The 16,438-nt window shown below is 42.2% G+C and overlaps 1 protein-coding gene across 1 annotated transcript in view; it reads right to left on the bottom strand.

The window, feature by feature from the left end:
- Positions 1–1,887: 1,887 nt before the first annotated feature.
- The window catches only part of pvrl2l (PVR cell adhesion molecule related 2 like), an 82,983-nt gene continuing 68,432 nt past the window's right edge, over positions 1,888–16,438 (bottom strand). Inside the window, exon 6 of the mRNA XM_037693057.1 lies at positions 1,888–2,516. Within this exon, the coding sequence (XP_037548985.1) occupies positions 1,888–2,516 (629 nt within the window). The remainder of the gene's footprint in view (positions 2,517–16,438) is intronic.

The raw sequence follows: 16,438 nt of genomic DNA, 5'->3' as shown, positions 1-16,438 counted from the left end.
ATATATATATATATATATATATATATATATATATATATATATATATAGTTATATATAGTTATGTATAGTTGCCACTCCTGTGGTCATTAATGGTGAAACTGTTGAGGTGGTGCATCCATATAAACATCTGGGAACTATGCTTGATGAAAAACTGACCTTTGACCCACATGTGAACTCACTTTGTAAGAAGGCCCACCAGAGAATGTATTTTTATCTGAAGCTCTGTGGATTTAATGATGATTCTACTTTTATGAATCGACTTATGGGGTTGACTGAATGAGAACGTTTTATTCGTGTTTTATTTAGTCTCTTAACTTTCACCTTCATCTGTTCCAAAAACTGTCCGTGCAAAACTAAATCACCAGTCGTGAACACTCAGAGCTCAGTGAGACTGCAAGTTGTACACATTTTCCTCAGAGTTTTGAGCGACGGTCGCAGTGGGACACCACCATCACTGTCGATTGTAGTTCATCATTTTCTTCCATACGAGATCATGCACTTTGTTCAAATTGACCAAGCTCTGCCATGTTTGCAGCATATAAATAAAATAGAAAGAGGTGCATTCCCATTCTTTCACGTCTTTTCTAGAACCGCACGAACTCTGAAAAACAGCCTAAAATTAAACATTCAACACGGAAACAGAAGCAGTACATGAAATAAAACAGCTTCCAGCAAAGCAGGTGGATCTGCTGCCTCACTGAATGCAGCACAGATAGGACCATAAATACAAGGAACACCACTCTGTGCACACAGTCGTAACGGCACTTGTTTTAGACACCCATCATATAAATGGATATGTGGAACACACAAGATGGGATGGAAAGAAAAGGCGAGAAAGTGCAGAGAAATAAAAAAAAAACATGGAGAAGTAGAGTTGGAAACAAAGAAAAACAATTCTTTTATTCATTAAAATGAGTCATTACAGACTCAACATGAAACTTCGTGAAACCCCCCAAGGCTCACGGTGAATCTTTTCCTTAGCAAGATCAACACCATTACACAAGCGTAACAACAACAAGATCTACAACAACAACAACAACAACAACAGTGCTATCGTGAGACGCCGCCCAATATAAGGATGATGCACATCATTAACACCACAGCCAGCCACACATTAGCACACACTGTTCGGTCTATGTTGCTCCGTTTGGCGGCCCGTCGCTTCAGCAGCTCCCATCGGGAAACCAGGTGGTGTCACAGGGTGCAGCAGGCGTCTCTGCAAACCCACACACGAGTCACTTCTCCGGGATTAACAGAAAGTCTCCAACTGTTCCCAGAATCAGACATTTGGCCTTTTCAATTTTTAGACTCGGCTGAACGCCTGGGCTCGCGGCACAAGCTGCCGCCTGCAACAACAAACCCGTTACAAGGTTTGTCTGAAGAAGTTGATGGATTGGTTTGCTGTTGTGTTGACCCACAGAGTTTCAAGTGTAGATAATTTTGCGACACTGATCGTATTTCAAGTTCCGGTAAGGTATAAAGTACGACGTCACATGACCACACGGCGAAGCTGAAGCAACAAGAACGTAGCAGTAAGCGGCGTCGCATCAAGATTTGCTCGTTTGTTCGCTTTTGGCAGGATTTTTTTCTTCTTTTGTTGTATTTGACAAAACAGACTGACAACTTTGTCACATATTCAGCCACAGTGCACAAATGCTACCACAACTTTTACTTCATCGCGTCACGTTTTTACGTCTTCTCGTCTTTTTGTGTTATCGTACAGTCGTGAGCGCAGAGGGAAGTACTGATGGGCACTTTTTAACCAGGTTGAGCTGTAAGCAGGTGTTGATCTGATGAAGGTGACTTTAATATTAGAGCTGGGTGGGGTTGTTCCAAACACCCCCCGTCCTCCACCTCATCTCTTATTTCCAGCCCTCTGTTCCATCTTCAGACATAAATGGCAGTTCGGGAAATAACTGAGCCGTCTCTCTGGGACTCCATATCATCATCGAGGTACACGTCCATCTCCGCTTCGCCACCGTGACCTCTGTGGGGATGATACGCCGGAGGCAACATGTTCACGCCTCCCCCGACGTTTACGAACCGATCGTATCGCTCCTCTTCTTCCTCCATGCTGTCGTTGAGCTCAAACTTCCTCCTCTCTGCTTCATCCATGTCTCCACAGAGGAGGATGTCGTGGGCGGTGGGTGGGTTGCTGGTAGATGCGTGGTGAAGATGGTGGTGGAAGTTGGGGTTTTCCGTTAGCGTCCCTGTGGCGTCGCAGCCCTCCCGATATGTGTAGATGGGCCCATTATTGTTGGCGCCCGTTCCGTTCTTGCCACCATTCCCAGCGCCGCTGAAAAGCAGGCGGGCTTTGTTGCCATAGTCCGCGCCGTTGCTGCCACCGCTGCTTCCCGTGGCAAGGGAGTCCCCGCTGCTGGGGAAGCCACGCCTCTGCTGCCGGCGGCTGCGAGTCAGGAGGACTGCGACCAGAGTCACGACCAAAAGGAGGGCCAGCAGGGAGCCGATGACGGCGCCTGCCACGACGCCGGAGCTGGACGGATCCTCCAAGGCTTCTGCAGAGGGGATGGAGGGGTTGAAATGAGGGAGTGAGTGGAGGAAAAGAACAAGGAATTGTTTTTGGAGGAGGTATTGTGCACAGCGGTAATAGCACATGTGTTACAATCCTCTTACGTGTGTGTAGTAATGTTCTCCTCAGTGTAATCCCTCAGTCAGTCACTGCTGGGATCAGGCGGAATTGGACTCATTCGCTCTCTCCCAGAGGCTTGTTCTAAATTATTGTCTGTCCAGATGCTGCCAGTTTGCTTTGCACCGTCCTCCCCACCCCCTCTTTTGGCAGAGGAAGGGGGTAAAGCGTTTACAACTTTGCGTTGGTGTGAGCCAAGTTTGCCTCTCTACTCATGTTTCAGCTTTAGATTGAAACAAAAAAGAACCGTTTTAGCTCATAATATCAGCAGAAATGAGTTTTCCTTCGGGACTCATTTTGTCTTTGCCACGAGAGTTAACGGGTTCGGCCCAGCAAAGCGACACAGACAGACACAGACCCAGCAAAGAAAGGTGAAGGTGTTAATTGAAGAGGGTGAAATGAGCACAAATCTACATGGAAAGTGCCACAATATTTGACATTCACAGCTTTTCCATTTTTATTCTTTTTGCTCCCGGTTGTACCAACTCCACTGCCCTTTGCCTTCCAACTCATTGTCTAATCCCCCCATGCTCAGCTGACCAAACCATTAGGCAGGCCGATCACCTGCAGTTAACCTGGGACTGAGTCCAGGTCACACTGATGAGCGGCACACAGAGGTCCAGAGAGAAACTCTTACCAGAACGACTTTAAGAGGATTCTCTGCAGGAATACGAGGGGAAAAATGAGCTGGACTCAGATAGTACAGGATTTGGACAAGAGGATTCAAGCTGGGCTTAAAAGAGGAGAAAGGAAAGTTCTAAAGCGAGTAAAAGAAAGTGTTGAGTGTAAGTGCAGAGCTGCACAAGGCGTCTTTTTGTCTGAATTACATGGCAACGTTACTTTGAGGGTGCTGTACAACTGTTGGAGAGCAGAACAGCAGCAGGTCTGAGCCACTTTCTGTTTTATGCAAATAGCACCATGTTCCTGCCAGTTCTTCTGGCAAACAGCGCGGTGAACGCCAATCAAACAATCTAAGGTTGACTGCAAAGAGTATTGTGGGGGTTTATGAGCCAGGGCAGCACCATTGTGAGAATGACATTGTTTTCATTGAGTGATGCCCACGTTGGGCATCAGATAATGACCTCTACGGAGATGGAAGGTGGGAGTTATGCTAACAGAAGCAGCAGGGGGGTGCCATCATAACTGAGCCTGGATGGGGAGCTTATGATTCATACAAATGCTTCATTCTGAGGGGAAAAGCATGAAAGGGCTGAGCAGAGGAAGTGGAAGTAGGTTTTCTGTGCAGGGAACAGAGAGGAAAGTTAAAAAGAGCAGCTCGGTTTGATTTCCAACCCTCTTTCTCCGGCCTCACACAGGGACGCAGCAGGGTTATCCCACGGTGACACAAACCGGCTGCATGAATGTGGCGGTGCTCGTGGGAAACGACACGACGCTTAAATTAGGGGACAGCGGCGGGTTAATATCCAATTGAAGTGACAGAAGGCATTAAGGAGGATGAATCCAACTTTCCCCGTCCCAGTTTCCCCTCTTTTCAAACTTAAACTGGCACAGAAACACACCCCATGAGCCAGCGTGATATTTATATTTATTGTGCCATTTATATTTAGGCATTAGTGGCATTTATCAAGTGCCCGAGAATGAGAGACAGCTGAATAATTGCATTTGGTGGCTGTCATCCTTCTGTAAATCAAGTGCTTAAAAGTCTATTATTCTCCAAAGGCTATAAAGACAACGCGCCCAGAAAAAGGCCATTAGAGATGGCATGTTCATTTTTTAGTGAATCAGCCACACGGGAGCGTTTTGGTCTTACCTTCAAGTCTAAAACAAATTAATTACCGTTGGTATTTAAACACACGTTATCTTGACAAATATGAAATAAAAGTATTTGGAGTTTGAATCTGGTGTTTTTTGAGAATGTTTGCACCTTTTGCTGGGACTTTTTTTCTTCTTAACCGAACTACGCCTGCGCACTGAACGTATCCTTCCGCTGATCAGTCGTGCTTCGTTCAGAAATCCAACGGCAACCATGATCCAGTCAAAATAAATAACACCAAGAACATTATGGGATGTTGTAAGAACATGTATACCAGGCAGACGAAGAATCTAATAACTGTTGAGGATTTCAGCTGATCTGTGGTGGAGCGTGTTCATATTATGCATCAGAACTTTGAACTATTATAACATTTGGCATTTTGCAACATAGTGAATCTGACAGTTTTGGATTATAATTGGTTGGAGCTGACCGTATACTCTACATCTGTTTGAATTGGATTTGATGCGGCAGATTTGTTGATCTTTGTGCAGCGCTCTGAGATGACATTTGATGTGAATTGATGCTCTTCAAACAAAATAAATAGTGCCCAACATCCTTTTGTTTTGCAACACATATTAAAGTCCATCCGACAACTTGTACTTTAAAAAATAATAAAAAAATGTTAAAACAGGACAGAATTTCTTCCTAATGCACGCTGCTAATTGGTGCATGAAGATCCAGTTCCAGACACACTGGACTGTGAGCATTGGTTCAGCTTCCTGTTTGATTTTTTCCCAGCGCTGTCCTCTGATTTATGCACGACTGACTGAGCGTGCTGCGGCTGCCTGTTGGTTTCACTGTAAAGTCCAAATACGTCGCAAAAAGTGTAGTTTCAGTGAGTAATGCAGTCCGTCTGTAACGCTGGTGTTGATGTGATACTGTGGGAAGTTCGACCGTCATCAAAACAAACTGAAGCATTTTGGATTTTTCCTTTTGCTTTAGTCTCAAACGTTTATTTTATTTGAATTTAAATGTCCCCTGGTTCGTTTTCTTCCTTACACGTAGGCGCATCGTGTTTCAGTAATACTTGTTCTGGTGAAGCACGGTGACCACCAAGCAGCGTGCAGTCATGTTTTTCTATTTTAATTTGTCTTTTGCGTCTCAAAGAATCATTCCAGCCCCACTCCACATGTGTAGAAACATTTTCACTTTAGTAAATACTGACAACAAACATCTGTTTCGTTCAAGTTTCGAGTTAAGCTCAAAGTATCCGTCATCTTAAACCCACTGTGCATGGGTGTGGCAACAATTATGTGTCTGGCCTGTATAAATAAAGGTTGAATGAATATGTGAGGGGGGCGTGTCCCCACCCCCACATTTAAAAATATCATTCAGACCCCCCACACACATTGTGTATGAAATATTCGTTCACCCAGAATGGTTTCCATTTCTTTGTGAACAAATCCGTTCCACTTGATTCATAGGAGAACACTCAAACCACTACAAGTCCACTCCGTGTTTTCCTGGTCACCTACAACAACTCACCACCACATGCAGTGTTTCTCTTCGGTCGTCTGCCTTGCAGGGCACTCACGGGGGGAGGAGGGGGAGACGTCTGTTTTGCGTGCTAGCTTAGCGTCACGTTAGTGCTGACAGTTGTTGATGGGGGTGGGGGGTTAGGATGTGTGAGAAAAGTGGAGCACTACATCTGTAGCATCTTAGCTAACATGTCTGCATTGTGCGCCACTAGCTTAATGCTATGTTAGTTCTGGCAGTTGTCGACATGTGGGGGTGGGGTAGGATGTGTGAGAAGTGGAGCTTGCTCTATTCACACAAGGAGAGCTGTTGGTCAGGCTACTTCTTGTTGCTCTCTAAAATAGTTATTGAATCAAGTGTTTACTTATGTAGACATTTAACAACCTGTTAAAATATACCAGAATGCAGGAAATGGCATCTACTTTATTCGACATTTTCTGGGGGAGGACCCCTTCACACACACAGACCAGTATGCGCCCCCCCCCCCCCCCAAAAAAAAAAAGATCATTACAAATGCTTCTGACACCAATGCCACTGTGGGAAATGGTCATTAGCTCTTGAAGCGGTCACTGTAACTTGTCTACTGCAGGTAAGACACTGACTGCTGATACCGCGTCAGAATAACCCCATTGAGACGAACAAGCTTCATCATGTCTGTCGGTGCCTCAGACGAGCCGTCACAGAGACAACTTCTCAAATACATTTTGTTAAACTTTCAGTTGAAATGTTTTGTTATTTTATCAGATTTTAATGCTCGTCACCCATCAAAGCCACAGAAAGGCTAAAAGTGAGTTTGTGCCGTCTTCAACAGATCCAGCGTGCACGTGGGCGATGCCCGACATCACTTATTACCGTCTGAAACACTAAATGGATCCTAGTTTAGTTCTGACAGCAAAATGCCAGATTCACGATCAAAGTTTAATGTCAACTCCTTGTCAACCGCCCTGTGAGACACATTAGTAAACACTGTTCGGAGCGAATCTCCCCCCTCCCTGAAAAAAAGAAGAGACTATCGTGAGCAAGAAAATAGGCCACGCTTGTCATCCTTATTTCTCGTCAACAGAGGCAGCCCGCCTGCATTAAGGAGCGCAGTGAGAAATGTCACACGGAGAGGCAGGAGGGCTCAGATCAGTCTCTGTATTAGTGTCAGGAACATGGGGGAGATTAAGGGAGGGGGGCGACGGGGGGAGACGCCCATGAAAAGTATCCATTTCTGCGCAGCTGCCTTCACTGCGGTGGGGATAATCTAAATGAGATGATTTGCAAAGTGGGGAGGCAAGGTGGAAGGAGTTGGGGAGGGCTGAGGGGGAAGGACAAACACCGAGGGCGGGGGGCTAAAATCTGAATAATCTGCGGATCTCCTTCTCTTCCCCTTGTTTTCGTTCTCTAACTGGGCCTGGAAACACACCAGAGGCTGTTGATTTAAATGCACCACGCAGGAGATCGACTCTCATTAAAGGCAAGGACGTCGGAAAGAGTTGAGATGACGAAGAGCCGAAGAAAACGCAGAACAGCAAAAGATGAAAAAGAAAGAAGAAGAAACAGCCAGCCATATTTAAAAAATAAAATAAACTAGAGAAATCGCAGTTCGGTGAATGCTTATTGCAGAAGAACTTGCTGAAAACAGCTGAAATGAGCTAAAACACGCTGAAATAAAAGCACAAGCCTAAATTAGCAGAAGAAAGCAGAAAGAACATACATTTGCTGAATTAGATTTAAATTAGCAGAAATTAGCACAAAAATTAGTAAATCAGCTAAAAAAAGCAATTATTTGAACCCCCCCAAAAAAGCACATAAAAAGTAGCCGAAAAAGATTAACCTACGCAAAGTGGACAGAGCGGAAAAGCTTAAATTAGCATGCAAACAGCTAAATAGTAGTTGAAATGGCAAAAAATCTGAAACTAGATGGAAAAAAGCTAAAAGGAGCATAAGCTGAAATTAGCAGAAATATGTTAATTAGGCTTAAAATAGTAGAAATTATCATGGAAAACTTAAATTTATCTGAAAACAGCTAAAACTAGCTAAAGATTATTCTGAAAATGCAGAACAAGCTTCAATTAGCATAAGAAAGCAGAAAGAACACATTTGCCCAATGAGGCTGAAAGAAACAGAAATTAGAACAAGAAATTAAAAATTATCAGAAAAATGCTGAAATAAGCAAAAAAGTAGCTAAAAAGCAGAAAGAAGCTGAAATTACAAGAAGGAAGTGGAGAAAGCACAATGTTGCTGAATTTATCTGAAAATGTTTCAATGAGCACAAAAAAGTGGAATTAGCTGAAAAACGGACAATAGCATCAAAGCAGCTAAATAGTAGCTGAAATAGTAGAAAAAGCTGAAACTTTCAGAAATAAGTTGAAAGGATCATAACAAGCTGAAACTAACAGAAAAAAAATAGAAGCACAAAAATGTAGTTAGCAGAAAGAATTTGAAAGGAGCACAAAACAGCTGAAAGTAGCTGAAAGTAGCTGAACAAAGTTTAAATTTGCAGCAGAACAAAATGTGAAAGGAGCAGTTGTAAACAGATATTAAGATTTGAAGAATGCAAAATGAGCTAATTTAATTTTCTATGAGAAGAAAATGTCAGAAAAAGCTAAACGTTTCAAAAAGCTAAAGTTGCACCAATCCCAAAAGCCACAGCAGGATTGTCCTGAAAGAGCTGAACGTTTTGATACATGATGTGTTGATATACCGTAAAAACTGTGGGACGAGAATCGCGATGAAAATCATGGAAGACAAATGTCTCGCAGTAAATCGAAGGCTTCAGAAACATTCAGACAAGAACCGACTTGTGCCGTTTAATTCTGTTAATCCACTCCTGAAACAGGAGGTTTAGTTGTTTTACACAAACTTGAATCTACTTTTATTATTACAAACATCTGCTCATGAGGGGCATATGCACACATATAATATATATATATATATATATATATATATATATATATATATATATATATATACATATATTATATATATATTTAAGTGTATAAATGGCACAGAGAGGAGGATACATTCTGTACGTAAACAGTTAAACTGTTGATAGTGAATGTAGACTGTGACAAGCTTCTGGTAAGATTACAGCATTCATTTGAAACTTCAAAGGACTGAATATTATAACCTGCCAGACAAATTATTAATTATTGTCACTGCCGATCAACGAGCATCAGTATTATATATATAAAAAACGTCCACAATGAGGACAAACGGCTCCTTCGGGTGGACTGGTTGGTCAGAGACAGATCCTTGTAGGAAAAGTTTCTCGGTTACGTTCTTGTTTAATGAACGGCTTCATTTTGCTTTAAAGACCGTCAGTCACGAGAGTTCAACTAATTCAACTTCGTATAATATGAATTAGCATCCTTATGTTAACCTGTAGCTTCTGAAGTGTTCAGATTTTTTTTGATTCCTCTTTTGAACACCGATCTGAACCTTCTCTCCAAGTGTTCGTTCAGTAACAAGGATCAGCAAAAACGATGTTTTTTTGTAATAAAATGATCTGTAGACAACAGGATCCAGTCCAGATGTTGTTACCATGTAAACTGTGCAAAGAATCTCGTTCAAAATGTGGCACCAAAGAGAAAGAAAGGATCGAGTACGACTCTGAGTAGACGTAAAATAGAAAATAGTTTTTTGAGGTACTGTGTCGGAACACATTGTCCACATTTGTAACGATTATCACGTCAAGGAGAGAAAACGTGCAAAAAGTTTTCCATCTTTTAAATAGGCAGTCAACAAACCGGTGCATCATCGCCCCCTGTAGGGCTGGAGGGAGAACCTGCAGACTTATGAGTCGAACACTAAAACCATCCTGGATATGACCACATGTGGACAAGGACAGCACGCAGCAGCCAACTGTCACCAGACTCACTGAGCGCTCTTTAATTATCTCCCACACAGCCAGCATCACACATAAATGAGCTCACACGGACCTTAAAAGCACCTATTAGCCCGAAGACACGGAGCGCTTCAGAGTACATCTGTATCACCCTCTGACCCACACACAGTAATTGTACATCATACACTCTGCTTAATTACCCCTGATGACACGGACAACCTTGAACACAAGCACACACGGTTTATTAAATTACCTTTTGATCGTCATCCAGTCCTACGTACACCAACACACACCTAGCTACCAGGGTTTCCATGACGATCGATATATTCCTTCACGCAGCTCACGATGCAACAGTGAGAACCGGATATTTCCCGTCTGAATCATCTTCACGGGCATCATCAGGGATTTCCAGCCCCTGCTTTTCATCTCCACGCCTCTCTTCTCACTTTTCATCAGCGAGGAAGTAATCAGAGGCTGGACAAGCAAGACACAAAGAGAAATTAAACGTAAAGCACACACGAGGAACGGATGGTGATGGGCAGGAGGAGACAGCAGAAACGACTCTTCGAGCATCTTGTTTTGGCATTTTTCTTGGCCCGCTGAGCCTCGCTGTGCTCGCCCCTCAAACACTGCAAGTTTTAAACGGGTGCTTCCTGACACAGAGCGAGCAGATGGGATAAAAAACACAAACAGACGGGAAAGAAAACGAGAGGGAGGAGAGGAGGGACGGAGGGAGAGCGGGTGGTGGGTGTGAATAAAAAATGGGCAGATAGATGATGCAGAGAAATGGAAGCAAATGAAAACGGTAAAATTTATTTCTGCAAAAACCACACTCAAGACAAAAAAGGCTTCCAGAGCCAGGGCATGAGCACAGACACACACCACGAACACACAATAAGTCTAATGAAGTTTAGCCGTTTTGCCGCCTCCTGCCGGGGTCTTAAACTTCAGGAGGTTTTGAAAGAAGCTCTCCACTCTCCTCTTCAAGCTCTGAGCTTATTTAGCATCCAGCTGCTGCACAGGCGCTCACACAAACACTTAATAACCGACTCGATGCACAAAAACAGACACACCTTTCTCCAACCCCTGGCTCCACTTGCCTTAATAACCCCATTTTGCCTCGAGTGGATATTCACAAGAACCAAAACACCCAAACAGACGTTTGGTGCAAATTGCTGCTCCCAAAAAACAAATGTAGGCTCCTCGGCTCACGTTTGGCAGCACTTCTGCACAACCCAGCTGGATTCCTGGTCTCCACTTCACTCCATTTCTTTAGAATGGTTCTGGGTGACGTGAACGACGACAAACGGAGCCAAGTGACACAACTCGACAGGAATGTAAAGTCAGCGAGGGAATAAACTGCTGCCAACAGGTTTACAGAGCTCTGAACAACTGGGCAGTCGTAAAACAGTCTTTTAGGGGGCGGGGCATCGTTCAGAGTAGCTAAACAATTATTATTAGTAAGATTTATTTATAAAATGTTAACCACAGTTTGAGTTACACTGCAGAAACTGAGGCTGGAAGCGTTTAAACTCAACTAAATGTTTGTCTAAAATGTCCAACAAGACATTTCTGAGCGCTGGAATGTCTCAACTTGCATGTCAGCAGGTAGGTCATGTGATCAAATACCATTTCTAACAACAAATTGATTTCCTTAAAGTAAAAGAATCTAGTTGGGTCAGATCAAGTTGAACTTAGGGTCTGCTCGTCTGTCAACTGTCGTATCGTCTCATTACAAGTTCCTGCTGTAGATTTGTTTGAAGTATTTGTGTATTTATTAACAATTTCATACAAAAGTGCAGTTTCATGTGAAAGTACTTGTTCAGAGTAAGAATACCATATTTCAACGTTGAGGCAGCAAAGTGAAAACGTGTTTTTATATTAGATCTTTCATCTCACAAATAACTAGAGAAACTGCATTTACTGGGAAAATGCAGTTATTGAAGAACTTGCTGAGAAACAGCTGAAGTTGGCTAAAAAAAACATGCTGAAATGTAGCTGAAATGAAAGAACAAGCAGAAATAAGCACAAATATTATAGGAAATTGGATAAAAACAGCTGAAATTATCTAAAAACATGAAAAATGTAGCTGAAAAGGAAGAACAAGCTTAAATTAGCAGAAGAAATGTTTGCACGTTTGAACACGTTTGCACAATTAGGCTGAAAGAAGCAGAAAGGAGAACAAATATTGAAAATTGTCTGAAAAAAGCTGAAATTACCAACAACAAAAAACTGCTGAAAAGTTGATAAAAAAACAGGAAAGAAGTTTAAATTACCAGAAGGAAGTGGAATGAGCTGAAAAAGCTAAATTTAGCACAAAACAGCTAAAAAAAGTAGCTGAAAAGGCAGACAATGCTGAAACTAGCAGAAAACAGCTGAAAGGAGCATAAGATGAAAATTGCAGAAATTACAACGAAAAACTCGGATTTATCTGAAAACAGCTGAACTTAGTTAAAAATGGTTAAAAAAAAGTTGCTGAAAAGGCAGAACAAGCTTAAATTAGCAGAAGCAGAAAGAACATGTTTGCCCAATTAGGCTGAAAGAAGCAGAAATAAGCATAAAAATGTGAGAATTATTTTTTTTAAAAGCTGAAATTAGAAAAAATACCAGCTGAAAACGAGCTAAAAAAAAAGCTGAAAGAATCTAAAAATACAAGAAAGAAGTGAAGAGAGCACATTTTTTGCTGAATAAGGCTGAAAAAAGTTTGAGTGCCAAAAAATGTGGAATTAGCTAAAAAAGCTAAATTAACATCAACACAACTAAACAGTAGCTGAAATACAAAAAAATAACGAAACTTGCAGAAATAATCTGAAAGGAGCAGAAAATGCTGAAATTAGCAGAAAGAAGAACAAAAATGTTGTAGTTAGCAGAAAGAATCTGAAAGTAGCACAAAACAGCTGAAAAACTGCTGAAAGTAGCTGAAAAATGTTTAAATTTGCTTAAGGAAGCTGAAAGAAGCTGAAGCAGATCAAATGTGAAAGGAGCAGTAAAAGGTTGTAAATGGATGTAAAGATTTGAAGGATGGAAAATGAGCTCAATTCATTTGTGTGAAAAAATGTCAGAAAAGGCTAAATATTTCAAAAAGCTAAAGTTGCACCAATACCAAAAGTCACAGCAGGATTGTCCTGAAAGAGCCGAACGTTTATTTATGATTTGTTGAAATAGATAAAAACTGGGGGAAGAGAAAGATGCTGAAAAACGTAAGGAAGAAAAATGGCTCACAACAGAGCGAATGCTTCATAAACATTCAGACTATTGAAGATATTTACAGCTGTGCTAACAGCCGGTTTCCTCAGGATAATCTGGCCATTCAGGTAAAGAAAAAAATAATCTAGTGCTTTTAAAAAGGTTGTACACAAACTGCCAGTATAAATTATAGTTTGTTATTTTAGATGGTAGAGCTTTGCTCCTGCTCTGATTAGCTACTAGCTTAACATTTTCATAAGAACCGCTTTAAACTGAGTTCATTTAACCTCAGTCTGCTGCAAGTAAGACATTTTTTACTCAACTGTGCTCCACTCAACCCCGTTAATGTCATTTTAATGACTGTAAAAGGTTACGGTGCTCGCACAGCAGCACTTTCCACTTTATTTTTAAACTGACATCACATATTTCAGATTTATTTTTACTTTTTAAACGTGCGGTCCTTACATGAGCAGCTTTATGAGGTTTTTTAAAAGCCTGGTGTGAAAGTAACTTTCTATTTCCTTTCACGGACACACTCTGTCGAGCTGATATTCCAGAAGCAAACGAAAATGTTTGCTCAGACAGCTCATCTTGACATTTCCCTCCCGCCGCGTGTGCGATTATGAGACATCCTCCAGCAGTCCGTAATTATGTATGCCTTGAAAATGTGCATCTTGTGTGAGACGAGTGCTTTGACCTGAAGAGGTTCCAATCACTCCGTGTCTTTTAACACAGCCACGCTCACAGTGAACGTCCCACCAATTAGCTTCTCCTTCTTATTACAGGTAAGGCTGCTGGCGGGGCGGCGCAGACGTTCAGTCGCTGATTTGATCAAACTCAGATTGCTACCTGTAAAACGTAAAATGAACACTTGTGTCCCACTGGGCCGGCTGGGCGGCCTGTGATTATTGAGAAACTAGATTTCTACCTACGGCTGAGATCACACTTTGAGTTTATTTTCTCAACTACGAGCCATTTAAACGCCTCGAGGTGTTTTTCTTCTTATAAAACTCAGTTCTTTTCTCACTGAGTGAGATTACAAGAAAACCACAGGTTGTAAAGGAGCAGCTCACAAATGACTTGTTACCGGACGGTTCTGGGAGGCCGACCTACTGCAGGGTTAGAGGTTTACCGGAAAAAAGAACTGTCCTGCAAAGTTTGTCTCCCTCCTCATTATTTTGTCTTCTGTGGACACGATGCTACGCATGAGTCCAGGCTGCAGATTCCCATGGGTTTAATTTGTTTGCCGTCCCTCGTCCAGAGAAAAGGAGCTGCTTTCTTTCTGAATAAACTGCAGCCGGGAAGTTTTGGGTGAATTCCCACAGTTGGAAAACACTCCTAACAGACCTAACCACTTGGTTTTTGGACGAGGACAGAGGATTTAAAAAAAAAGACTTTTGTTGGGTTTTATTTATGCAGCCAGAAAGTAGCTATGTGGTAAATTAAGAGGATTTATCTGTAACTGGTTTGAGAAGAATCCCATACTGAACATCCAACAGGCACATGATGTCCTTTAGGATCTTTTCTTATGACAGAAAACTGGTAATCACATGAAAACAGATATTTAGCTGTTCAATCATGTCTATGTACACATAAACAGTCAATATCATACCTGTTGTAGATAGTTCTTTAAACCAGGGGCTCCCAACCATGGTCCTTGAGGAACACCATCCTGCATGTTTTAGCTGTTTCCTCCTAAGACGCACCTGATTTTAATAAATGGGTGATTTATGGGCAATTTCAGCTTCTGCTGAATGAGCTCTCACTGAATCAGGTGTGTTGGTGCAAGGAAACAACTGAAACCTGCAGGATGGTGTTCCACAAGGACCAGTGTTGGGTACCACAGCTTTTGTTTGGAGAAAAAGAGTGCAACTCTGACCTGACTGACAAGCTAAACAATTCGGAGACCTGCTTTTGAAGTGGATCGCTGCTGTCTTAGACCCCTGCAGACAGGAAGCAGTAAGTTATGTGCAGAACAGAGCCCAGAAAACAGCTGTGTTAAAGTTTGGCACTGGCCGCTGCGAGACGGACACGGAAGTAGCTCATTGTACCAGCCACAGTGGTGTTTGTGTCAGGCATCACATTTACAGAAGAGCAGGAGAAAAAAAGAGCAGCAGTGTGTTTATAACCATCAGATTTTAAGCTTTCAGCTACGACTTCTATCCAAAGAGTGTCTCCACATTTATCTGGAACCAGGACCAGAGTTACAGCTGTTCGAGTTTGGGGGAGGGATGCAACAAGAATCAAACATAAAATCCAGTTGAAACCTCCAGAATGATCAACTCTGTAAGTACTGGACACAAACTCAACTGTTTGGGTTTGTGTTTTCATCAAGGTGCCAACGGAGCCGTTGTGCGCTGAGTTTCAAGTCGTTTCGACTTCTGTTGAGCGTTCTGGTCAGACTTTACGGTTTGAAAGAATGGCAGCAGCAGTAGCAGCTAGCTGTGGAATTTCTGGTGCAGCCTGGGATATTGTTGCAATTCTGCTGGAGCAACACAGCAGTGTCAAGGTTTGTTATGGACTACTTTAAATTTACAGTTTTTATTTTTAATGCTAAAATCCTCCATTTAACTTTGACCTCGTCAGTCCAGTCCGAGTTAAACTCTTCCTCACAAAGCTATCTACAACATGTAAGATACTTACTGTTCCAGAGCACTCCATTTAAAAAGACCTAAACAACACTTTTGAAGTTTCTTTGGATTCTAAATGGATATGAAATGGTTTTAAATGAAGCTAAATTGTTTTAACTTCAGTTGCTTTTTGTTACAAACACCAGATGCTGTAACTGATCATTTTAAACATTCTATAAATTAATTAAACACGTTAGAACACAGTTCACATTGTTAAATGATAAACTGTCAACTTTTATAAAAACTATTATCACACAATATAATTTATCGCTGTCAAATAAAAAAAAGAGACTACACAAAGTGTTATCCCTTCTCAAACCATAACACATTAAATTTAATTACTTTTAAGGATTTTAACAGTAAAACCTTAACGATGCTCAGTACATGTGAGTTTTTATCTTCTAGAAGTTGAACCCAGCAGAGATGAGAAGAGAATGGCCTCATTCAGCCAAACGTGTCCAACTGAAGACTCGTTTAAGGCAGATCGCCCGTGATCCATCAGCAGCTGGTGCGTAGTCACTGCTCACAAGTCGCACGCTGCACACTCGTCCTCGGAGCCATCGACTCGAGTGGGTTCAGGAGTTTAATGAACGTGATCGACGGCGAGGCTGCAGCGCCGCTCGTGTAATTATCCCCACGCTTGCACCTACATGTCTGTGGCTTCATTCGTTCGGTGTAAATTCTGGATAATGTTATAGGTTCGAGTGCACGTACATGTATGAGCACGTCGCGATCCACAGCCCGGGCTCTGCCCTCTGACCGTGCACAGTTAAATATCTGCTGCTGCAGCGTGTGGATCCTGGACGTGTAGCCTGATTCTGCTCGGCTGAATGCAGGGAGCTGATTGGACCCAGACCTCAGCTGTACTGATCAGGAAAACCAATCTGGGTGGA

Source organism: Nematolebias whitei, chromosome 19 (genome assembly GCF_014905685.2).
Source record: "Nematolebias whitei isolate Nwh7 chromosome 19, NemWhi1, whole genome shotgun sequence".
Classification (NCBI taxonomy): domain Eukaryota; kingdom Metazoa; phylum Chordata; class Actinopteri; order Cyprinodontiformes; family Rivulidae; genus Nematolebias; species Nematolebias whitei.
This window is presented reverse-complemented; position numbering and strand designations above follow the sequence as displayed.